At 48.4% G+C, this 26,218-nt stretch overlaps 1 protein-coding gene across 2 annotated transcripts in view; it reads left to right on the top strand.

Moving 5' to 3' along the window:
• Positions 1–9,943: 9,943 nt before the first annotated feature.
• SLC25A33 (solute carrier family 25 member 33) overlaps positions 9,944–26,218 on the top strand; it is a 44,961-nt gene continuing 28,686 nt past the window's right edge. The window contains exons 1-2 of one of the 2 annotated variants that reach the window (XM_047726935.1): positions 9,944–9,963; positions 12,591–12,683. In XM_047726935.1, coding sequence (XP_047582891.1) covers positions 9,959–9,963; positions 12,591–12,683 — 98 coding nt within the window. In that variant the 5' untranslated portion in view covers positions 9,944–9,958. Of the gene's footprint in view, positions 9,964–12,590; positions 12,684–18,440; positions 18,724–26,218 lie in introns of those variants that run through there. The other variant, XM_047726937.1, reaches the window with a different exon arrangement.

The following is a 26,218-nucleotide window of genomic DNA, read 5'->3' as shown; positions in this document are numbered from 1 at the left end:
CAGGTGACAGAGCTTCCTTCCTTTCAATGCTGAGTCAAACCCCACCGTGTGGCTGGACCACATTTTATTTAACTGTTCGTCTGTCGATGGACATTTGGGTTTTTATGCTGTTCGGCTCTTAGGGATAATGTTGCTAGGAGTGTTCATGTCGGCAGGTGTGTAAAGTCTTGCATTTCTTTTGGGACCACGAGTAGACAATGTACAAATGTCCTTAAGAGAACATCCAGCCTGCTCACCGGGAGAGTTTGGGTCATGAATTCTTTCCAGAGAGAGAAGGAACTTCTGTACACAGAGATTGGGAGGTGCCTCTTAAGCGTCCGGGGCCTTAGTGACGGTCCTGTCACGGTCAAATGCAAAATTTGCCAAAGTGAGATATTCAGCAGCCATCAGTTAAATATTGCTTTTTTGCAGTTAGACTCCCCCTCCAATTCACTCCCCCTCCTGTCTGGGGTCCTGGGTGACAATGGCTGCGGGCCATGATTGGGGACTGGGGAGGGGAGGGGTAGCCGAGTTTCCTGGAGGACATTTATATGGACCACAGTCAAGTCTGTTAAGTGTCTGCAGACAAGGCTTCCAGAAATGCTTCTACCACTCACTGCAGCTCAGCCCACATGGTGAGGACAGGGGAACAGGGTCAGAGAGGGTGCAGCCAGATGTAGGGGAAGGAAGCCAGCAGCCTGCTGGCTGGCTGATTCACTCTTAAATGATTTTTTTAAAATTTCTGATTTAAGGAAAATGTTTCTATGATCCCCTTGCCCCGCTTTGGGGTGACTTCTAGTATCGTGGTGGGCAGCAAGAGAATGAGGGCAGTGTGGGTCCCGTGGCGTTGGAGGCACCTGTGAGGACGTCTTGTGGGAGATCCAGGCGAGAGCAGGAGGAGCTCAGTGAAAACAAGTCTGGGCAGAGGCGTCCGCGTGGGAGCCCCAGCACGTGGGTGCTTATTAACGCCCAAGAGGAAATGAGTCACTAGGGGAGACAGTGCTGAGCAACACGGGCATGACAGGTTTCCTCACCAGGAGGTGGCCACAGGGCGGATGGAGGGCCCTGGAGGTTTAGCAACAAGGAAGACACCGGTGACCACGGCAGGAGCAGTTTAAGTGGCTGGGCGAGAAGTCAGGCTGAAGACAAATACAGAGTTTGGCTATAAAAGGGGGACATGGGCGGTGACAAGGTGGGAGGAACCCAAGGTGCTTGGAGAGAAGGTTTTCAAAGATGCTAAACACCAGAGGGCAAGAACCCACAGGGAATGTCAAGTTCAGTTAAAACGCAGAAGACGTGGGCGCCTGGGTGGCTCAGTGTGTTGAGGCCTCTGCCTTCGGCTCGGGTCATGATCCCAGGGTCCTAGGATGGAGCCCCACATCGGACTCTGCTCAGTGGGGTGCCTGCTTCTCCCTCTCTCTCTCTCTGCCTGCCTCTCTGCCTACTTGTGATCTCTGTCTGTCTGTCAAATAAATAAATTTTTTAAAATCTTAAAAAAAAAAAAAACGCCGAAGACGAAGATGGGTGGTTGCCAGGGTTGGAAGGAAGGCTGAGTAGGTGACACGTGGGGAATGGGGGGGGCAGTGAACCTGCTCCGTGTGACACTAGGCATTTTTAAAATCCCTGACACCAGGAGTGAGCTTTAATGGAGCAAACTTTTGTTTTTAAATATTTTATTTATTTATTTATTTATTTATTTATTTATTTGACAGAGAGAGCACACAAGAGGGGGAGGAGCAGGCAGAGGGAGAGGGAAAAGCAGGCTCCCCACTGAGCAGAGAGCTGGATTCGGGGCTGGATCCCAGGAACCCAGGATCCCAGGATCATGACCCCAGCTGAAGGCAGACGCCTAACAACCGAGCCACCCAGGCGCCCCAAGGGAGGCAAACTTTCAAAAACTGAGTGAGGTGGTTGGGGGATCCCAGGATGGGAGGCAGACTGGGACAAAAACCCTAACCATGTTACAAACACAGGACACGACCTCACTGAAGGAGGTGCCCACCCAACATCCCCTAGTCCCCTAACAAACCCAGGCTTAGTAGAGACGGGGGTGTGGGGTGGGGGGATGGGGATGGGGAAGTGGGGGGGTGAGGAAGGATGAAGACAGAGGAACACTCGCAGAAGCCCTTGCTCCCTGGCTGGTGACATCATGCCTTTCGGTGCGCCAGTGATCAGTCCTATAGCAGCCTACAGCACGGCACCTGTGTGATGGGATTTAGTAAACAGTACGGTGGATGGTGAGGGCGGAGCCAGGTTATCGCAGTTGGAGCGGAAGTGACAGGCAACCACGGGGGAAGCCTAGAAGGAACCATGAGCTGTGGGTCTAGAGCTGGAGACATCCCCATGAACTCCGGTCCAGCCGAATAGAAGTACAGATGATGAACACAGAAATCACTGACAGGCAGAGCACAGGTTATTGTATTCGTGTGCGCATTTCCAGTTTTGTCCCTCAAGAGGGCTAGAAACCACGGCACCCAGTGGCAAGGAGCACACAGCCATCACCTGGATCTGGGTCTCTGACCCCATTCTCAACAGTAGGGACCAAGGCCAATGCCTAGGATGGGGGAGGAAATACATAAGAGCCGCCTCCTCATGAATCTTGTCCATCCAGAGAGTCAGGAAGTGCCCGAAAAGCAAACAGTGGGGCTGTGTCAAAGAGACAGGTGCCAACTGAAAGCCTCTGGTGGCTAACGCTAGGACAATCTGAACAACAAAACGAATAGTGTAGTATTGATAACAACTCCAACTGTATAATAAATGTCCGTGAGTCCGTATGGATACAAATAAATGGTTGGATAAGTACAGAAACTGGAGAGACAAACCTCATGTACAGAGGAATTCTAAATAACCATGTGGATACGACCTCTCCCTCAAAAAGGTGAAGCATAATTCCCACCCATGAAGTGTGGGCTGTGCATAGTGACTCCCGTCCAACAAGGACACCAAGAAAGGGGCGACGAAGAGGAACTCTCCAGTGGAGACACCTGGCAAACACCACCTCGGCCAGGAACCAGGGTCAACGCCAGCAGGGGTGAGTCATGTTGGCAGCGGGTACCCTTGATAGGGTGTGATGAGAAGGGACCGCCCCTGTGGTCTTCCTCCCAAAAAACAAACAAGCCCAGTCTACTCACGAGCAAAACATTGGATAACTCCCAACAGAGGATCTTAGACGAAACACCTGCCCAGTAGTCAGGACCGTCAAGGTCATGGGGCACCTGAGTGGCTCAGTCGGTTAAACGTCTGACTCTTGATTTCAGCTCAGGTCATGATCTCAGACTCTGGAGATGGAGCCCCAGGTCAGGCTCTGTGCTGGGCATGGATGTTGCTTGATTCTCTCTCTCCCTCTTCCTCCGCCCCTCCCCCTGCTTGCCCGTACTCTCTCTCTCTAATAGATAAATAAAAATCTTAAAAACAAAACAAAACAAAACAAAACAAAAACACCTTCAAAGTCATCAAAAACAAGGAAAGTCTGAGGAACTGCCCCAGCCAAGAGGAGCCTAAGGAGACCACAACAATCAAGGGTAACGTGGTCTCCTGGATGGATGGGCTCCTGGGACAGAAAGAGGATATTGCATAAAAACTAAGGAAATTTGAGTAAATTATGGACCTAAGTTAATAATAATATGTCAATATTGGTCCATTAGTCATAACAAACATACTGTATTGACTATAAGATAGTAATGGAAAGGAAACTGTGTTGGGAGGGGGATATTGTTAAGAGAACTCTCTGTACTATCTTTGCAACTTTTCTGTGAATCTAAAATGATTCTAAAATTAAAAGTTTTGTTTAAAAAAAAAAAAAAAGAAAACAAAAACTAGGGGGCGCCTGGGTGGCTCAGTCAGTTAAGCGTCAGCCTTTGGCTCAGGTCATGATCCCAGGGTCCTGGGATCGAGCCCTGCATTGTTTTCCCTCTGCCTACGGCTCCCTCTGCTTGTGCTCTTTCTCTATCAAATAAGTAAATGAAATTTTTTTTTATGTAGATACACACATTTTTTTTAAAGATTTTATTTATTTATTTGACAGACAGACATCACAAGTAGGCAGAGAGGCAGGCAGAGAGAGAGGAGGAAGCAGGCTCCCTGCTGAGCAGAGAGCCCAATGTGGGGCTCGATCCCAGGACCCTGGGATCACGACCTGAGCCAAAGGCAGAGGCTTTAACCCACTGAGCCACCCAGGCGCCCCAATAAATGAAATTAAAAAAAAAAAAAACTAAACTAAAACGCAGAAGAAGAGATCGTCAGTGGAGCTGAAGGGGGTTGGGGAGCACTTGAACAGTAGCACTAAGGACCCTCTCCCACTGCCATGAAGGTGGTGCGTAGCCCCAACATCTGTTTTCTCTTTGAAGCCAAGCTGGGATCCTTTGGGCGAAGAAAGGGCTGGGGGGGCCCAGCAAAAGGAGGTTTGTGGAGGCCACTGCTGGGCAGAAGACAGCACCCAACTGAGGACACAGCATCACCTACTGAGCTGTGGAATAATGAATGCTTTGTTTTCCTGCTCTTGGAAGAAAGAATGCAGTTCTTTTTTCCCTTCCTCTCTCTCCCCTCCTTGACACATACTGTATGGGCTTTGAGGCTAGAAACTCAGGGATTCTCTACTCTAGGACAAAGTTAATTTTTTTCAGTTTCCCAAACAAAGTTGAACTGTCTGAGGCTAGGGGCTCCGGGAAGCAGGGAAGGGCAGACTGAGGGTCCTGGAGGACCAGCTGCCCAGAGGAGGTGGGCGTGGGGCTCCAGCTTCAGGCAGAAGAGGATGGCTAGCAAGCGGGGCCGACGGATCGGCAACAACCAAAGAGGCCCAGCCAAGTTCCTTGGGTCCAGGCCCAGTGTTTGGGCCTCAGGACTCGTCAGGACCTCCGCAGGGGGGAAGGTGGGAGCTGCTGTATCTGATGATGAATTTGCCTTCTCTGTCACATGACAGGGCCCAGAGCAGATACGCCTTGATTTCAAGAAAATTAGGCGTGGGTGCCTGGGGGGCTCAGTCGGGTGAGCATGGACTCTTGCTTCCGGCTCAGGTCATGATCCGAGGCGGTGGGATCAAGCCCGAGTGTCAGGCTCGGCACTAGGCGTGGAGTCTGCTTGAGATTTTCTCCCTCTCTCTCTACCCGCACCCCTGCTCATGTACTCTTTCTCTCTTTTCTCTCAAATAAATAAAGCTTTTAAAAAATGTAAAAACCATTCTTAGAGTCCAGGCCATACAAAAATGGGTCTTTGGGCTGCAGTTTGATGACCTTTATTCTAATAAAAAAAAAATCCATCAAGACAGATGAGTAATAAAATGACCCTGAGTCTAACTGATTCATCAGTTTCAGTCCTTGCTGATGGATATGATTCCTGATACCAAGTCTGAGCTATAAAACATAAAGTTAAGCTGGGCTGTCTCCCCAGGAGAGGGCCCCCCTCACCTCCACGCTCCACCTGAGGAGTTGATCCTGGAATGAAAACATCCACTTAAAGTCACTTCCAGGGGCGCCTGGGTGGCTCAGTCGTTAAGCGTCTGCCTTCAGCTCAGGTCATGATCCTAGGGTCCTGGGATTGAGCCCCGCATCGGGTTCCCTGCTCCACAGGAAGCCTGGTTCTCCCTCTCTCACTCCCCCTGCTTGTGTTCTGTCTCTCTCTGTGTCAAATAAATAAATGAAATCTTTAAAAAAAAAAAAAAAAGTCACTTTCCCATTGCACTCCTCACCAAAGACTTGTGACTTGTGACCAGAGCTGCGGTTCAGGAAGTTCTAAAGGCATTGGGATGGAAATGTGATCTGTGACTGTGAGGGCACAGATGGGGCCAAGTCCCTGCACAGTGTCCCTAACAACCAGGGTTGAAGTGCCAGCTCTGCTTCTCAAGAGAAAGACTGGCTTTTCCCTGAGGCTACCTAAGAAGGGCTGGCCACCCCAGGCCAGTCCCAGAGCGTCCGCTGAGCCTCTGTGATTCCCCCAGGGAAAGCTCTGGGAGGGGGGCAGAGCTGAGGAAGGAAGCGTCACCACACTGTCACGGAACAGCGAGTTCCCGCCAGCTGCCAGGACGAGCCAGTGTCCCAGGGATGGGTCCCCAGAGCCCTGCGCCCCCAGGTACTCTGGAAACCCCACGGAGCGGGAGGCCATAGAACTCAGCACCATTTAAGACAAAAACAGAAACAGCAATATGCACACTTGGAAGGGAGATCTGGAATCAGGTAAAATTCACAGATCGTTTTAAATAATTAAATGTTACTGTTTTCGAGGATGCAGGGTTATTGAAACTAAGTGGACCAGCTCAGCCGTAGGAAGGCTCTCCTGGAAAAGGGACCAGACAACTCTGTTGTCCCTTCATTCTCCGCATAATTCCTGGGGCACAAGGTGTGCAGTGAAAACTAAAGCAGAAACAACAAATGTGAAAACAAATGCTTCTCTTTGACACCCGACTGAGGGCCGAAGAGGAACACGGGGAGAATTGCTTCCCTGGGCTCCCCGGGGGAGGTGGCATTTGCGGTGGATCTACCAGCCCCGAAAGGGGAGAGTCCAGGCGGAGGGCAGAGCCTGGACAAAGGCACGAGGCATGAAGGTGTGTCCTGGGACAGAAGAATCTGGAAATATTGCCAGGGGCAGATTGTGCTTTGAGATGGTGGCTCTGAGCTCACATTCACCTGGGCACCAGTGGATGGGAATCCTGTAAAACCGTGGTGGAGGGTGTGAGACATCCACTAGACGCCCCCGCCACTGCCACCCGGGGCTATTAAGTTAATGGATTAAACATGGTTAGGGACTCACCTGCATCCCCTCACCCAATCCCAAAACTCATGGCAGACACTTCCTTGGCGGGCCCCTGTGGCTTCCAGAATCGTCCATGAGGATGGTCCCCAGCTATGGGAACAACGACAGCCCCAGGGATCCGGGAGTTAGTCCTGCAGCAGGAATAGGAGTTGGTGGACATATAAATAAATAAATAAATATTTTTAAAAATTAATATTTTAAAACATTAAAAATTTAAAAATAAAAAATAAAAACAAATTTAAAAATAAAAATAAATTTAAAAAATATTTTTAAAAGGAGTCGGTGGACATATACCCAGCTTCCATGCCCCTCAGGGGTCGTTCTGAACTATGCCCCACACAGCCTCGCTGGGATCCCATATCCCCACAGTGGTAACAGCTCATCAGCACCCCTGGACCTCTCTCCTACCTTCCCTCACCTCACTGCCATGCCTGGGACCACCTCCCGAACAAACCAGCCGCACCCAAGCCCTGTCACAGTCCCTGATTTGGGGAAAAGCAAAGTCAAGCATAACTTTTCCCATTTCATTCTTTCTGGATCACAAGGTGGTATCCATTCAAACCACAGACTCTCAGAGAGGCAGGTCCAGGAACACACGTTTTCAGAGGAGCTTTTCCCCCTCCTCCTCGATGTGGCCCCCAGAGGGCCCCACCTGCACCCCTATTCCCTCAACCCCGACCCCAAACACCTGGGTTATAAAGTTCAGCAAATAGCTAGAGGGTAGCCACAGCTCTGTCTGTCGACCCCTGGAGATTTCTCATGTGTTTACTGAAAACAGCACAGCACTTCCCCAAAGAATGAAACATAGAATGACCACATGGCCCAGCAATTTCTCTTCTGTGCACACCCAGAAGAATTGAAAGCAGTATTGTGAACAGATATTTGCACACTCATGTTCATAACAGCCTTACTCACAATAGCCAAAGCAGGGGGCCACCCAAGTGACCATCGGGGCATGAATGGACACACAAAATGTGGTTTATATGTACAATGAAGTATTATTCAGCTTTAAAAAGAAAAGACATTCTGATACCTGCTGCAACATGGACGAACCCGGAGGACATGACGCTAAGGGAACCGAGCCAGTCACAAGAGACAACTGCTCTGTTATTTCACTGTATCATTCCATGAGTTACTTAGCGTTGTCAGATCCATAGAGACAAAAAAGTGGAAGAGGGGAGTTACCAGGGACGGAGTTTCTGTTAGGGTAGATGAGAAAGTTCTAGAGAGAGATGGTGGGGAATGGTTGTATAAATGTGCATGTGTTAACGCCCCTAAACAGTATTCTTTTTTTTTTTTTTTTTTAATTTATTTGACAGAGATCAAGTAGGCAGAGAGGCAGGCAGAGAGAGAGGAGGAAGCAGGCTCCTCGCCAAGCAGAGAACCAGATGAGGGACTCGATCCCAGGACCCTGAGATCATGACCTGAGCTGAAGGCAGAGGCTTTAACCCACTGAGCCACCCAGGAGCCCCCCTAAACAGTATTCTTAAAAATTGTTAAAATGGTAAGTTTTGTTATGTCTGTATTATTAGAATGAAAAATAAATGAATCAGAGAATCACTCAGCTTTGTGTTTTAAAAGTTATCTGTGGGGCTGGGGGGTTCGAGAGTTCAGCCTCGGACCTTTGATATGGACTGAGGCCTTGATCTGAGGATCAAGTTCAGGCCCCCACACTGGGCTCCATGCGGGGCATGGAGCCCTACTTAAAAACTTATAATACGTGGCACCTGGGGGGCTCAGTGGTTAAGGCTCTGCCTTTGGCTCAGGTCATGGTCTCAGGGTCCTGGGATTGAGCCCCGCATCCAGCTCTCTGCTCAGCAGGGAGCCTGCTTCCCCCCCATCCCTCTGCCTGCTTCCCTGCCTACTTGTGATCTCGCTCTCTCTCTCTCGGTCAATATATAAATAATTTATAAATAAATAAATAAATAAAGCTTTTAAATAAAATAGTGAGCTGAACTCAAGACCATTATTAAAAAAAAGTATAATACATAAAAAAATACATACATAAATAAATGTTACTTGTTATGTCTGATCTTGGGTTTGGAGGCGTTTTCTGACATGAGGGGGGTGGTCTTTGGGGATCCCAAACCTGCCACTTTCCAGAGGCTCTGGGACGAGAGTGGAGTCCCCTGCCGTCCCTCGGTACTTCTGCAGAGACGCTCCCCGGCCACCCTTTCCAAAGCGAATGTTTGAGGTGTCACACACTTGACTTCACAGCACCCCAGCCATTCCCTGATGGCGTCAGACACGAGGTAAGGATGTATTGTTCCATTTCTTTGTTCCGTGACACAGTCTCCCCAACCGGAACTTGAGCTCCAAGAGGGTGGAAACCACTCCTTGTTCTGACCTGAGCCCCTATTGCCCAGACTGGGAGGAATTCAGGTGGAAGCTATGTGTTCCCCCTTCCCCCCAAAATTTGTATGTATATATCTCGGACTTACCACGATCAAGGACACCATTAAGCCCTGAGCGCCTTCCAGGCCTAGAAAGCAACCTGTGTGGGTAGCAAAGTCCTTCTAATGGAAACGGTCCGGCAGGGGTGGGGACATCAGATGCCCGGGGCAATGAGACCAGGGCTCAGTGGAGGTGCTTGGACGTTGTGTAGTCCCACCCACATCCTCCGTACCTGTCTGGAAGTGTCAACTAGGTAGGCGGATGAATGTTCCAGAACATATCTCAGGGATGGTGTGGAGCTGCACACAGAAATGGGGAGTCATATAGACGCCGTGTAGATGGTTTGTAAAGTCTTGGAGCAGGGGGAGGTCACCTAGGGAGAGGTTATGGCCCCCAATCACAGGTAAGGAAGTTTGGCATTTTTTGAGCTGTAGGAACCACATTTACACCACGTGGTCAGCCACCCAGAACATCCTTTTCATTGGTAAGGAGTAGGATTCCATAGAACGAGCTCGGAATCTGTTAAGACTCAGATTCCTCTTATCTCTGTCCCCACCAGCTATACTGCTGGGCAGGAGGTGACCTCTCCCAGTGTACCCACCCCCCCCCTCTGAAAAATTGCCACAGGCCACAGGACCTGCCTTATTTAGCAACAATAAAACCTGCAGTCCCCCAGTGCCCTTGAGCCTGGGTTTGGGAGAACAATACGCCCTGTCCTGGGCCCCACCCTTTAAAGGGAGAGGCCTGGAGGCAGAGGGAGGAGAGTTCTAAGGAAACCATGGGTCAAGTTCCAAGGAATCGGGAGAGGTGGTTGTGAGTTGGGAAGATTCCAGACCATCTGATGAGGTAACTCGTTTTATTCATTCATTCATTCATTCTTTTTTTAAGATTTTATTTATTTATTTGACAGAGATCAAAAGCAGGCAGAGAGACAGGCAGAGAGAGAGGGGGAAGCAGGCTCCTCGCCGAGCAGAGAACCAGATGAGGGACTCGATCCCAGGACCCTGAGATCATGACCTGAGCTGAAGACGGAGGCTCTAACCCACTGAGCCACCCAGGTGCCCCTATTTATTTTTTAAGTAAGCTCCACACCCAACATGGGGCTCAAACTCATGACCCCAACATTAAGAGGCGTGGGCTCATCCAACTGAGCCAGCCAGGCGGCCCTGAAGGAGGCATCTTAAGCACCTTTTCATACAAAAAGAAAGGTTCAGAGAAGACAGGGCACTTGCTCAAAGTCCCTTATCCTGAGCAATGCAGCCAACAGCTGTGGCGTGCTCCCTTATCCTTAGCTTTGATGTTGACCGCCATGGGGCAGCCCAGGGCCTCATCGTCCTCTCTTGCTCCCGCCTCCCTCCTCCCTCACAGGTAACAGGTTGGTCCCTCAGCACAAAGGGGAGGGATCCGTGGAGAAGGTGGCTCGCAGATCAGCTTCACTTGAACGTCCGAGGTAAGAAAGTCTGGGGATGCGTTCTGCCTAATCCAGTCCTGGGAGGAGGCTGGAGCACACACTCCAGAGCCGAATCACGCTGGTTCAAATCCTCTGGGCCTCAGTGTCCTCCTCTGGGAGATGGGGACCATGATAGTCGTCTCCGTCTGACGGGGTTTCTGGAACGGCTGGGTGAGTTCATATAAGCATAGGGGCTCTATAAATGTTAGCTAGGATGCTGGGTCCCTTTTGCCGACCTGCCCTACTTAGACCTTGGCGAGGTCAGGTCTGCAACCCGAGCCAGCTCCCCAGGGACGACAGTGACCATGGGATAGTTTCCAGGAGCTAATGAATTCTTCAAACCCCTGGGGCTTGTTGGCATACTACCCCTTCAACCCTCTGAAGGGTGTTCTGGTTCTGCTTCCCCGGGCAAGCAGGCCCAGAAAAAGGCCCACTGAGAAGTGACCTATCCAAGCCTGGAGCTTCTCTGCTTCGGCAACAGTTCGGGATCCAGGTGGGGACCCGTGTCCGTCTGTATGTCTGCCCTGAGCTGCTGGGACTCCCAGCCCCGTTCTTCATGCTTTGTCCACCAAGGGCAGCCACCCGGAGAGAAAGAGCTCAAACCCCCGCTTGGCCTTTTCTTCTCTATAAGACAACAGCCCCAGGCAGGAGGAACCCTGTGAGGCCCTCCCACCCGCCATGGACGCCCCCTGCCATACTCAGGTTTGCGACAGAGTGGGGTGAATCAGTACCGGCCATATGAATCAGTAAATGAATAGGGGGCATCAACCCCGTTTCTCTTTCCTGCTCTGCCCTCCCTCCCCTCTGCGACTGGAAGCTGCTGGGGGCCCAGTCCCCACTGCCTCTCCCTGTGGGTCGGCCACAACCAGGTAGGTAGGTGCTCCTGGCCGAGCATCCCTCGGGGTTCAGGGCTGTCGGGCTGAGGAGAGTCAGGGGCATCTCCTCAGTTTAAGGCCACACTCTGTGGACAGGAACCCAGACCCCACTTCCTCTGCTGAGGGTCCTCAAAGATTCTGGCCCTATAGCCTCTCCCAGCTGCCAGCCACCTCCCACCAAAAACGCAGCTTCGCCCCATAATGTGGGGCCTGAGGAGCTGAGAGCAGGACAATAACAAAATTCTCAGACCCAGGCACAATTACCTCCCGTAACCCTCACCACAACCCTGTGAGGCGTGTACTGTTACTATCATGGCCTTCTGCAGCTGGGGAAACAGGTGCTTGGAGAGGCTGACTTGTCCAAGGCTCTGGGGTTTGAACCCCCAGGCCCTGACTCTAGGGGGCTCATAGCGGGCCTCAGCTTGGCGCTGGAGCCCTCCCCTCCTGAAGGCTGGAGGGCTGTCTGCTCATCTGCGAAAGGGGCGGAACCGCAGCCCCTGGCTTCTCCAGGGGACCTAGGCCTGGCCCTGGCCTGGCGAATGCTCTGCCTCCCATGGTCGCTGGAGGATGAAATCAAACGGCACCCCACGGCCCCTCATCCACAACTCCAAAATCCAAAAAAGCCCTGAAGACTAGAGGCGTAACTCCCTGGGCAGCAGAACCGGACCTGGCACCGCCTTGTTTGGTGGCAAACCCTGACCTTGCCTGACCATGAGGCTGCTTACAGAGTGCTTTTATTTATTTATTTTTAAAGATTTTATTTATTTATTTGAGGGAGAGGGGGGAGGTCAGAAGGAGAAGCAGACCCCCTGCAGAGCAGGGAGCCCCATGGGGGACTCGGGACTCTATCCTGGGATTCCAGGATCATGACCGGAGCGGAAGGCAGTCTGCTTAACCAACTGAGTCACCCAGACTCCCTAGAGAGCGCTTTTAAGTCCCTCCAAGTGTAACTATTCAAAACTGTTCTGTGCTGAAAGCCAGAGTGCTGCCCTAGGGGAGGCCTCTGACTTCTCCGAAATCATCAGAACAGCCCTGACTTGTGAAACACAGGCCCCAGGCTTGGGGAAAAGGGGTTGTGTTTCTACACCTTCCTCAGGAGGCTGGCATACAGCAGGTGCTCCATAAATGACAGTTCTCCCTTCTTTTAGGATGAGACAACTCCTTAACCTCTCTCTCACCAGCCTGCTCTGTTCTTCATGTTGGAAACAAGGCTTCTGGAGCCTTCCAATGGCTGCAAACAGGTATGAGTGCCAATCCTGGTTATAATGTCTGTGTGCTCAGGACTGACCATGGACAGGGCTCTGAGACCTTCCTGCATCCTGCCTCAGACTGCATACCTGGATGGTTAAGCCCATACCCTCCCACCATGGCACTTCCTCTGTTCAAATCCCAGCTCTGCCTAATTCCTAGCCAGGAGTGCTGTTTGACATCTCGGTGATAGAGTGGACGGGGGATATGGTCATAGCTCCAACTTAAAGAGTCCTCACCAGATACAGAACAGTGCCCAGCACACACTCAGTGTTAGCAGAATTATTATTTTGCATCTCCACTCCGCAGTAGGAACAATAATGGCTTGGAGAGATGAAGTCACTTGGCATTTTGGCACCATGGTCTGCTGCCACTCAGAAGCTAGGACACAGGGAAGCGTGGGAGGGAAGGACAAGGGAGGAGGAAGGACAGGGCCTGCCTGACCGGTTAGGAGTGCCAGAGGTTAATATTCAGTTAATATCCAGTCTCCGAGTTCCAAGCGTTATTCAGAAAATATTGGCATTGACATTATACCGAGATGCTGATGGGGCTCAGGGCGGGTCACCCTAAAACATGCCACTCTGGCGTGTTGATTATTTAGAATTAAAGTTACTTAAGAAACAGCTGGTGCATGAAGGACACTCTGACCCTCCTCTGTCCCCCTGAAAGCAGGAAATAATCTCTCATGTGAAAGTTACCCTCCCTGTACCAGGAGAAAGAAAGACATCCTCATCACCAGAGATGGAAATTCTGGGCTGAGGCCACATAAACAAACCTTGATACTTCCTCTCCAATTTCTACCCCAAGCCCGAACCCCTTTGTCTTGTCAGTTCTTCACAAATTTTATTGTTTCCTTGTCCAAAAGGTATAAAACCTACCTGTTTGGGTCACTTCCCTGGGCCCCGTACATATGAAATTCAATTAAATTGTTTTTCTCCTGTTAATCTCTCTTTGAATACAGGGGGTTGTCTCAGCCAAGAACCTAGAAGGGTAGAAGTAAATGTATTTTCCTCCCCCACAGTGCATTCTTTCTAAGGAATGAACAGGGAAACCTGGGGGTGGGGAGACAGCAGGGTCACAAAGAGCTTGGGCAAACAGGTTCCAGCCTGGCGGACCTAACGAGGGCGACTTGCTGGCAGTAGCTTATCCTTGCGGGAGCAGGGACAACGCAGGCCTTTCATTAGCAGGAAGGCTGGGTTACACAGCCTCACTTGGACTGTGGCAGAAACTTGGCTCAAGTTGGATCGAGCTCTCTCTTTTTTAAAATTTGATTTTATTTATTTGAGAGGGAGAGAGAGTGCACCAGAGCAGGGTGAAGGGCAGAGGGAAAAGCAAACTCCCCGCTGAGCAGGGAGCCCAATGTGGGACTCGATCCCTGGATTCCTGGATCATGACCTGAGTCAAAGAAACAGGCTGAACCCACTGAGCCACCCAGGCACTCCCAGGCAAGATCTTTTAAGGAGAAACAAAAAGAGGGAGAGCAGCATCATGCTGGGCATTTGACCCCCCAACCATACCCAATGCCTCTGCCGTCCACCCTCCCCTGCGCAGACAGAGGCCTTGAATGTCAGCTCATTCTAGGTGAGGCCTGTCCCAGCTCAGAAAAAATTGAAATGCTCCTTAAAATTCTGATCTGAAATCCCAGCCCTAGGGGGTGTGGCGGGAGGAGGTGTTTTCCTAGTAGCTGGCAGATAGCTGGCAGATTTGCAGAAAAACAAGGATTAAAGAAGCAATTAGAGGTTTGACAGCCAATAATCAGGGGAAGAAAGCAAGAAGAAACCAGCCGCTGGTCAGCAGGAAGCCTCAGGCCCTTCAAAATTCAAACAGTTGCAAACCCAAACAAGTCTTTCTTCCCTCACCTACCAGATCTGTGAGTAGTGACTTAAGTGGGGTAGCCTCTAAACGGGTCTGCTTGTCCCACAGTCCGTCTACGGTCCATCTGCACCCTTCCTTACCCCTAAACTTGATACGTTGTACATATATGTACACCTGCAGTCAGCTTTGCTTTTTTCCTTTCTAATCAATTTTCTTGAGATAAAATTTACATACAGTAAAATGCACCTATTTTACTGAATTTTAACAAATACATATACCCTGATCAGGATAGAGAACATTTTCATCGCTCTAAGAAGTTCTTCTGGCCTCTTTGCAGTCAGTCCCCTTCCCATTCCTAGCCTCAGCCCCAGGCAGATCAGTCGATGCCTGGGGCTGAGGCTAGGTATGGGAAGGGGACTGACTGATCTCCTTTCTGACCCACTAATGGACAGTTTTGCCTTTTCTAGATTTTCATGTAAATGGAATTATGTATTTATGTCTGACTTCTCTGTTATTGTTGCCGTTGTTCTGATGCTGTTGTAAATAGAATTTTTAAGAAATTTCATATTGAAACTTTGCAGCTATCAAAAGTTATTTCTTGTATAGTGACCTTGTTTCTTAGGATCTTACTAAATTCACTAATTAGTTCTAGTACTTGTTGTATAGATTCCTTGGGATTTCCTAGTAAATGATGACATTATCTGCAACTAAGAGAGCTTTCCTTTGGGGCACCTGGGTGGCTCAGTGGATTAAAGCCTCTGCCTTTGGCTCAGGTCATGATCTCAGAGTCCTGGGATCGAGCCCCACATTGGGCTCTCTGTCATGATCTCAGAGTCCTGGGATCGAGCCCCACATTGGGCTCTCTGCTCAGCAGGGAGCCTGCTTCCTCCTCTCTCTCTCTGCCTGCCTCTCTGCCTACTTGTAATCTCTGTCAAATAAATAAATAAAATCTTTAAAAAAAAAAAAAGAGTTTTCCTTCTTCCTTTCTCATCTTTATATCTTGTATTTATTTTTCTTGCCTTGTTGCACTGACTGGAACCTCTAGTACCACACTGAACAAGTGGTAAGAGCAGACATCTTTTACCACCAAATATGTTGTTCACTATAGGTTTGCTGTAAACACCCTTTATCAGGTAGAGGAATTCCCTCTTAATCCTGGTTTGCTGAGAAAAATGGGTATTCAGTTTTGTTAAATGTTTTCCTGCATCTATGGACACGATCATCTTTTTTTTTCTTTTTTTATTCTGTGCATATGCTGAATTATGTTGATTGACTTTCAAATGTTAAACCAATCTCCCATTCTTGGGACATACCTTGTTTGGTCATGAAGTATAATCCTTTTTGTATATTGCTGGATTTGAGTGCTATAGTTTCAATAAGGATTTTTTTCCCTTTTAATCCCTGATATACCCCAGTACCTAGAAAACAGCCTTAAACAGAACAATTGCTCAATAAATATGCGTTGAATAAATGAATTAATCAAACATCTTCCTCCATGTGGGGGTCAAAGGATGTGCCCATTTCAACATTTTGGCAAAATATCCGGCCTTCCCTCTGAAAATGTCCTGGGGGTGCCTGGGTGGCTCAGTAGGTTAAAGCCTTTGCCTTTGGCTCAGGTCATGATCCCGGGGTCCTGGGCTCTCTGCTCAGTGGGGAGCCTGCTTCCCCTTCTCTCTGCCTGCCTCTCTGCCTACCTGTGATCTCTGCCTGTCAAATAAATAAACAAAATCTTTAAAAAAGAAAAGAAAAGAAAATGTCCCAGTCTTCAGTCCCACCAACACATTGCCAGGGGATGAATGCTGGTGCCGCTCACTGGCTTTACAGAAAAGCTGGTTGTTGAGCTAGTCTCACAGGAGGTCCAGCGGAGGAAGGGGGCATCCTAGGCAACAGCATGTTCCAAAGCACAGAGGCATGAAAGATCATTGCATCAGCCACTAACTAGCTGTGCGACCTTGGGCAAATCTGTCCTGCTTATCCATAAAATGAGAAAGAAAACAACAGGGCTGCCAAACATTGAGTATCCAACGAGATAATACATGTGAAAGACCTTGGAAAAACTCTAACATGAAGGGAGCATTACCATTAACAAGGAGGTGGGGAGGCTTGTACTTGCATCCAGCACAGCAAAAGCAAGCGAGAGGCTGGGTGCTGCCACTGGCATTAGAAGACTTGGTCCCAGCCTCAGACACTTCCATGAGAGCAGCCAGTAGGTAGGGCTCTGCTCCAAGGATGGCATCTCCCTGGGATAGAACCCTGCCCAGAGGGGAGAGGTTCCCTCCTGGTTCATGGGGTCCCGTTACTCTCTCCTTCCTTCTATTCGTGCCTCATAAGTCATCTTCAGCTGAGACCAACTCTGACTTCCTTCACCAGCAACTAAAGCAAAGGATATGGGAGATCTAGGAAATATAAACTCATTCCCCCCCCCCCTCCTGTGCTTTCTTTCCTTCCTTTTCTCTTTTTTTCCCATATCATGGAGCACTAGTGTGCCTTTCCCCCTTTCTGAGCTTGGGAATAATGGTTTTAATATGGAGTATTCACCTGCTTGTGTTTTGGATGACTGCGCCTGAGAGCTGTTTTTAAAGAGTCCTAGCAATCAAATACCAGCTCTTGTGTTTGCACACAATTTCCATTCTGCTTAAGCTCTCTTTGTGTTTACACACCAGACATCTAGAAGCTTGGTCTGGTCAAGGTACTGCTTTTAACAGCTCTGGAGATTGAAAACACAGTGCTGTTATATTCTGAATTTTGTGCTCTTGGACAAGGGATGAGAAGGGGGACAGGATGACAGACTAAGGGGGAAAAGGGTGGCCTGTGAGAGCAGGCAGATTTTTTGCTACAAAGTAGGTGAGAGGCATGAAAACTTCCAGCAGCAGTAAGCGCAGGAACGCAGAGAAGGAGATGGCTTTGGGAGAATTTCAGGAGATGGAAGTGCCTGGTGAGTGATGGGCTACTGAGAAAAAGGGGGGTAAGGGGGCGGAGTCCACGGTAACAGGCAAGTTTCTGGTGTTAGTGGCCGCAGTGCAGATGGTGGTGTTACTACCAGGACAGAAAATACAACAGCCTGGACTGGTGTGGGGAAGGGGAAGAATGGAAAGATGAATTCAGTTCGGGACATTTATTCATTACTTTCTTGGGCATTCCTAGCGGCAGGTACCTTGCCTGGGAACAGCCAGAAATAGAAGAAACAAGATCCGACTCTCCTGAAGTTTACACTCTAGGAGGTAAAAGGTCAGCTTAAAGGAATAAGTCAGCCAATAACTGCAGGAGGCTGTGTGAGTAAATTAAATGGAGTCATGTGATCGCGGGCTGCAGGGCGGCCAGGGAAGGCCTAGCAGACCTGGAGGTAAGATGCCAGGCTGGGTTTGACCCAAGGCCATGCAAGTGGAGAAGCGGCTTGAGCTCAGAAGTCTGGGCCGCACATGATCAGAAGGGGTAGGCCATAGAAAAATAAGAAATACCCAACAGTATACTAGGGGTACACTGGGTGGGGGTGGCGTCCTGGGCTGTCCTGGTCCCGTGTTTTCCCTCGGCTGGATGTGTGAGTACAGAGCTGTAAGCTGCAATACGTAATTGCTAAACCCTTTGCACATCATATCACAGAAACTAAACTGAACTTAAAATAGACTAGAAAACGGGAGGCAAGTGCAGGCCCCGGGTCTCCCTAGATTTTGGCAAGCCGGGTCTCTCCGCTCGGAACCGGGATCTGGCAGCCTCGGCCGGTTCTCACTCTTGGCGCACTGACCCAAGCCGGCCCCGCCCAGCCCTTCGCTCCGAGCAGACGCCCGCCCACACTGCGCAATCGCCCCGCCCACGTCCGACGCCGGCCAATGGGCGCGCGGGATCCGGGCCCACACCCCCGCCGCGTGCAGCCCCGGGCTCGCGCAGCCGCGTGACGACACGGCCCGGCCCCCGCCACGTGACGGCCGCGCGCCGGACTCCGGCTGGTGTTGGGCTCGCGCCGCAGAGACCGGTGAGGAGCCGCCGGCCACGCCGCGGAGGGCGCAGGGCGAGGGCGCGGGGCGTCGGAGCGCGCGCGCATGGAGGCGGCGCCGGTAGCCGCCTGAGGGCACCGGGGCGAGCGGAGCGAGCCTTCTTGCGCATCCCTCGAGCCACCTCGCGTTCGCGGCACCCGGCGGCGGCGGGCCGCGGAGCCGGCGCGGCCATGGCGACGGGCACTCAGCAGAAGGAGAACACGCTGCTTCACCTCTTCGCCGGCGGGTGAGCGTCCCGGCCGGACCCCGCGCACCCCGCTCCCCCACCCCGCGCCCTCGGGCGCCCCGGCCGGTTACCCGCCCTCCCCCGGGCCGGAGCGCCGACTCCGGGAGGAGGAAGTCTCCGCGGTGTGGGGAGGCCCCGGGGGCGCGGGCCTTCCCCGCTCGGGGCCGCATCTCCCGAGGGTGGTTACCCGCGTTCCCACGCGCATTCCGCTCCCGCGGGGTCTCCTGCTTTTTCTCCTTCTGAACAGTTAGAGGCTGGTGTGACGAGTGTCACTCGGGGGCAGTCCTGCCTGGCCACTGTGGCTCGGTCCGCCCCACATCCTACCAGCTGGCGGCCCTGGTCGTGCTGCACTCGCTGTCCTTCTGCCTGGGTTGCGCTCCGGGGCCTCTTTCCGAAGGCCCTGGGCGGCCCCGTGGATGCTGGGGGTTGGCGGGGTTGAGGGGGGGCGCCGGTGGCTTCCTCAGGGTAGCGCAGCGGCGAGTTCAGACAGTCTAGAGGGCTGCAGGTGTTGGACATCGGCAGGGGCCTGGAAAGTGCTGGCGAACCGTGATGCTGGCCAGCAAGCAACCTGTGGGAGGGCAACTGCGGGATCGAGGGGGGTGGAATGAGGTCAGGAAGGTGTATTCAAATGCTTCTTGGGGAGCCTCGGTGGCTCAGTCGGTTAAGCGTCTGCCTTCGGGTCAGGTCATGATCCCAGAGTCCTAGGATCGAGCCGCACACTGGGCTCCCTGCTCATTGGGGAACCTTTGCTTCTCCCTCTCTTCCTGCGTGCTTCTGCGTGCTTGCTCGCTCCCTCCCTCTTTTTGTCTCTTCCTGTATCTGTCAGATAGAAAATTAAATCTTAAAAAAAAAAAAAAAAGGGAAAAATTGCTTCTCACCTGCTAGTGGACACATGCACCATAAGATGTGCCCTGTTTTTGAGAGCTGCATTTTTTTGGTCATCATGCATCTGATATTTTTTAGTGGCGGCAATGCATTGTTAGGGAGATTGAGTGGTAGGGGGGTTAGGAACAGAGCTGATTTTTTGTTTCTTCACAAAATAGTAGTGAAAATTAGTATTAGTAATTTTCTTTTAATACTGCCAGTGGGTTTGGTTCCTTTTGGAGTTCCAGATATTTTATCTTGTTTGAGGACCTCACAAGCTTGGCATAGCAATTTTTAAGTGTAGACATTCTGCATAAAATATAATCTTTTCTCGATTACCATCTTGACTTGGATATTAGATGCACCTTGGACTGAGGTATGTTCCTTACTACACATGAATAATGGTTGAAAACTTACCTGCAAAATAACAATGATGAAAGTGTTTGTACTTCTTACTGTCTGTGACCACCCACTCTGTTTCTCCAACCAAAAAATTTTGGTTCTTCGTACATAGGGAGAATTTCTCATTCATCTCTTCCCTGTGGTTCCTTCTTCATCTTTTCACTTTAACTCCCAGTGTTTCCTGAAAGTCACAGGGGCGGGGGGAGCATTCCTAATTAATACAGTATATTAACTGGTCATTCTGGGGGAATTTTAAACAAGTTGCCCATGTTAAAGTCATTTCTCAAGCCAAGGAGGGTAACTTAAAAATGATTTTATACTACATGATTTTGATTTCATGTTGTTAGTGAGGTGGGCTTTTAAAAAATCCTTTGCATTCCAGACTGGGAAGAGTTACCTGCTTTGGAGCATCCTCTGTGAGGTTTGCTGCATAATCCATTGCCCTGTCTCCATGAATCTCACTACCCGCCCTTCACAGTGCCCTCTGGCTGCTAATTCTCCTACCAAGCAGCAGCGTCTTAAATTGTGATGGAGGAAGGCGGCAGTAGCCGGCAGAAGTCGCAAGGACTGATTAGACTGTAGAGGGTTTATTAGGGTGGTGCCTGAAGCCATTGTTTCTAACAGGTTCCTTCTTCAGCAGCTGCTCAGGATTCCTTGCAGATACTCCGGAAAGAAAATAAATCTTTGAACAGGATGCTTTCAGAGTAACTGATTGCATTTTGATTCATCACCACTAGCTTAAAATATATTACTTCCATTTCTTTTAGGAAAGAGCATTAAAAGGAGCTAAGTATTGAGTGCTTATTATTTCATAGAGTTAAAATCAGTAAACCCACTGGTCCCAGCTGGTCCGATGGGAGATGCACTGCTTTGCTCTAAGTAGCTAGTTTCTACTGTTCTTAAACTGGCATCTTTCCAGAAAACTGAAATCCCTGGTCTTTGAAAAGTTAGAGCCCTTTGTGTGTGAATTTGTCATATTTCTACCGTTTGTTGGATAGCCATTGGAAATTAACATCAAACAGGTTTAACACTATCACTAATTAGTGATACTGAATAATTGTTTTTATCAGCTATAAGAGGCTTAGGCATCATTGAAAATTAATTTTAGAGCCTGGGAAATAAAAACTACATCCCAAACAACTCGTAGTCTTTTAAATTTTTTTGATTTTTTTTTTTTTTTAAAGACAGTTTCTTAGGCTCTTTGCAAAAGCAGAAATATTCCTTTGCTCTCTAATGGTTATCTTTTTAACACTGTTACCCTTGAAGAAGAGAAGTGGAGGAAGAACCACCCACAAAACAACACCTAAACAAGGCACTTTATTTATTTATTTTTTAAAAGATTTTATTTATTTGACAGAGATCACAAGTAGGCAGAGAGGCAGGCAGAGGTGGGGGGGGGCGGAAGCAGGCTCCCTGCTGAGCAGAGAGACCTGATGTGAGGCTCCATCCCAGGACCCTGCATGACCTGAGCCAAAGGCAGAGGCTTAACCCACTGAGCCACCAAGGTACCCCTAAACAAGGCACTTTAGAAAGGTTATGTGTATGTGTACCAAATATAATTCCATAGCTACTTTAAAATGGGCTCCTATTCTTTAAATTGCTTTATTCTTAGTAATACATTAATGGCAACATGATAGTGAATTTTCTCAGTACACCTCTAATCATTCCTTACTGTTCAGTGGTTGCAATGAAGAAGGCAAATACAGTTCCAAGCCCAGTGACTGGAATGTGGACTGAGGATGTTATAGTAAATTTATGACAGGGCTACCAGATTTATTCTGATGACATAATTTCTACTTAATCTCATTTCCGATTTTCTGCCAACATAAATTACTGGATATCCTTACGTCTACCTGTGTAGTTCCCTGATGACTACTTTTTTTTTTTCTTCAAAGATTTTATTTATTTGACAGACAGAGATCACAAGTAGGCAGAGAGGCAGGCAGAGAGAGAGGAGGAAGCAGGTTCCCTGCTGAGCAGAGAACCCTATGCAGGCCATCCCCATGACCCGACGGGAAGGCAGAGGCCTTAACCCACTGAGCCACCCAGGCGCCCGTTCTCTGATTACTTCTTTAGGATAAACCAGTAAATGATACAGTTGCTGAGTCAAAACACATTTTTAAGGCTTCCCATACCTCCCAGCACTTCCATAACGAGCTCTGATGGTGTTACTTCTGGGTGAGCAAAGCAGCATTCACTTCATGTTGATTTTTAGTATCTTTAGGGACTCTGTTGTTTTCTGCTTTGTTCCCTCCTGTCCCAAAAATCTGGGTAGTGTTGTCAAAATAAAAAACGTAGTCAAACAGATTTTGTCACTACATAACCTACTGTTCTCTTCTACTGTTTAGACTCTCAGTGAGAGAGACACGGAAGTCCTCTTAAGTGGCCCGTCTGGTACTAGGACCTTAGGTCTGTTAAGAAGAATCCTTTAACCTTTCTTTCTCAGATGTCTCAGGGTTCGGGTAGTACATACAGTGTTAGTGATGCTGTTCACTAACGGAACAAGCAGTGACAGCCGGGTGAGAACTTGTAGACACGCTCAGCACCTGAAACAGCTGGGCTAAGCTGGCGCTGGTTAGAGGTGAAAGACCCAGACTGTACGCTTCACTGGTATTTCCGGGCATGATTTTTTTCTTTTGTCATCAAATATACTCACATAGCTTTTATCAAAGATTTTTTATTTATTTATTTGACAGAGATCACAAGTAGGCAGAGAGGCAGGGAAGCAGACTCCCTGCCAAGCAGAGAGCCCGATGCAGGACTCAATCCCAGGACCTGGGATCATGACCTGAGCCGAAGGCAGTGGCTTAACCCACTGAGCCACCCAGGCGCCCCTCACATAGCTTTTAAAATATATTTTAGTGGGAACGTATGTCTTTTAAGATTTTAAAATACATAATCCAAGATATTGTCAAGATTCAGTGTTTCGTGTCCCTGCCCCCATTATGGACAGTTGTCAGCTGGTGTATATACTTCTGTACTGCGCTTGCCTCCATGAGTGTAGTCTGTATCAGCTAATGGTCACTTTGGTAGTGTCAGGCACACGTTCATGTATTCTCCAGGTGACCAATACAGAGAAGATGCAAGACTTAATTGAAATCCTTAAAGAAATTTTGGTAAGACAAGAACAGTGTGCATGTGATATTTTATATAGGGCTTATGTATATCAAGAATATAAATTGACTTTTATTTCATCGGTGTATTTTTTTTTTAAGATTTTATTTATTTATTTGTAAGATCGTGCAGAAGCAGGCAGAGTGGCAGGCAGAGGCAGAGAGAGAAGCAGGATCCCCACTGAGCAAGGAGCCCCATGTGGGAATCGATCCTAGGACCCTAGGATCATGACCTGAGCTGAAGGCAGTGGCTTAACCCACTGAACCACTCAGGCTTCCCTCGTTGGTGTATTTTTTATATGTTGAGAAACATTTTTAAATGTTGTATGGTGTTTGTATGATATTCCCACTAGCATTAAGCTTCATGAGAATAGCAATCATGTCTGTCTTCATCACTCGTACATCTTGAGTACAGTACCACACTAGGTACAGATGCTTAAACGATACTTGTTTAATGATTAACTAAGTGAATAAAGGTAGTGTGTGTCTTACCTGGGGGTTTAGATTTATGTGGCCTGTTAAATTGTGCCAAATGAAGGGAAGCGGTACTTTGATCATTTATGAATTGTGAACATGGTTCTATAGGAAGATTTGCTGAGACCATGTTGGCATAAGGTAACATTATTTTGGATTTGTGTATTTGTGAAAAATAACAATTCTCTTTAGGTTCGTTAAGTACTAGAGGGCTTTTTTATTCGTTCATAGGGTGCTATTTAAGTGTTCTTTCCAAATGTGGTAGAATATAGGAAGAATCTAAAAGGCAATTAGCTGCATAGAAACTAGGCATTTTGCTTTGACTGAGTAAATACAGATTTTGCATGATCAGAATCCTCTAAGCCCTATGCTAGGTATTCAAATTAGACATTCCAGAAAATTATAAAGAGGCACTAGTGTTTTTTCAAGTAGTGACTGTAGAGTTAGCAGATGAAAAGGGGAGTTCCTGAAGACTCCCTAGATTTGGGATCAGGTTGTCTCACAGTGTCATTTGTTGGTGGTAGTTATGTGTAAGCTATGAATCTGGAAAATAGTTTATCACCAGTTGGGTAGCAATTGCAATAAAGAGTATTTCAGTCTTGGCTTTAGTGCCTGAGGTGAGTGAGTGTGTGTGTATATAGGAAACAGGTTCTTATTGAAAATGTCTAGTTTTTGAAAGGTGTCCTTATTACTTGACACTCAAGAGTTAAAAGGCAAAAATTGGTGTGCATAATTACAAGTTTTTGTGTCTCTGGTTGCATGAAGACAAAAGAAATCCAGTGTATATGTTGGAGTAGTGATAGTCCAGTTTTGTTCTGCTGTAAACTGGAGGAGAGGAGCCTAACCTGTCGGGGTAGGGGGAGAATATCAAGTAAGGCTTAGGTGGGGAAAGAGAAAAGGTTGAATCCAAGTTTATGTACTAAACAACATGACTTCAATTCTGGGCAGATAAAAAGAGAAAGTGTGGGGAGGGCATTCAGGAATAAGAAGTAAGAGTAGGAAAAGGCACAGAAAAATCCAGGTAATAGATTTTTTTAGAAAATTGGGCCAATAGATTCAGAGAGCAACTCTTAGGACTGCTCCCAGACATGTAATTTAATAGCTTGCTGTTCGTGGCCTTTCTTCTGCTCTGTTCAAACCCGTTCCATGTTTTCACTAAGAGGAATATCCCATAGAGAATTATCTCTGAACTTTGGCATCAGTGGTTAGAGCAGCATTACCTTAGGAGCAAAATTAACATCCAGGGAGTTTCCTCGTAGCTGTTGGAAACATAGCGTACTAGCTACATGAGTCCTAAGTACTTTTTGGAAAATTATTGATAAGAGTAAAATTCTATAAGTGCCTTCTTGGAAAACGAGGGTGTGAATTTTTTTTTTTTTTTTAATTAACTAGGCTCAACTTAGGAGGCTTTTCATATGTAAGTAATAAAAACTCACTTCCAACTGGCTTGATTATTGGCACATACACCTAAATTCTAGCGAGAACAGGCTTTGGTGAGGGCTTATTTAGATGGCTTGACACTGTCACTGTGGGACCCCTCATTGATTCTTGTGTTCCAGAAATATCTGCATGATTCTAAGATTTGTCCCTGCATGGACACAGAATGGTTTCCAGCAGCTCCTAGTGTTTCTCCAGCATTGAAAAGTCTTAAGCTTAATCTGATTGGACCAATTTGGACATGCGCCCATCTCTAAACTGGTCACTGCTCCCAGGAGATTATTACGCTGTTTATTTTGGGCTGAATCATGTGCCCATCTCTGAACAGATGACATGGCAACATAGATGGTATTATGCTGATTAAGTGAGTCAGGGCTAAACTAGAAATGGGTTCAAGTGTTATCCAGACTATATGACTTAAGAAATTTGGGGTCCTATTAAGACAGGAGGAAGGGAATGGATGCTGGGGAGGCAGCCGCAGTGCCCTCCACATTGATTGTACTGCCTTCAAATAGATGGACTGTTTTATTGATCGAGAACAGAGGTTCTCAGCCTTGGCCAGATAATTGTTTGGGGAGGGGCAGGGTATTGCTGTGTGGTTCCTGTGCAGCCCGTGTAGGATGTTTAACAGCAACGCTGGTCTCTGCCCACTAGATGCTAGTACCTCCTCCCCCAGTAGCAATAACCAGAACTGTCTCACGCATAACCACATGTCACTGGGGTGGGGGGCATAACTGCCACAGCTGCGAACCACTGGTCTGGATTAGTGCTCTGCAGACTCGGATCATAGGGTCCTGAGATTAAAGTGTTTATGCATATCTGCATATATATATACCATTTTAATTTTATATGTATTATAAAGCATATACACAAAATAGAAATTAAATGGTAAAGATTAGAAATAAGTTGAAATTTTTTTTTTTCTGTAATTTTTTTCCCTCTATGCCAATATTCCATTGTGCACATTACGACTGTGTCCCCCGCTTTGGGGACTAGTGGTCTGAAATATTGGTATCCAATCAGACTTGCTTTCCTAACAACGTGATGTCAGCAATGTTACCATGTAATTAGATGTTGGATGGGACTTTTCCTGTTGGCCGTGCATTGGCTGCTGTGGCCCTCAGCTGAACCAAGAGCTACCCTAAGACTTAGAGGTGCCAGAATCTTCCTGACTGCCTTTGACCACCTCACCCAGACTATATATA

This window comes from Lutra lutra, chromosome 4, assembly GCF_902655055.1.
Source record: "Lutra lutra chromosome 4, mLutLut1.2, whole genome shotgun sequence".
NCBI lineage: Eukaryota > Metazoa > Chordata > Mammalia > Carnivora > Mustelidae > Lutra > Lutra lutra.
This window is presented reverse-complemented; position numbering and strand designations above follow the sequence as displayed.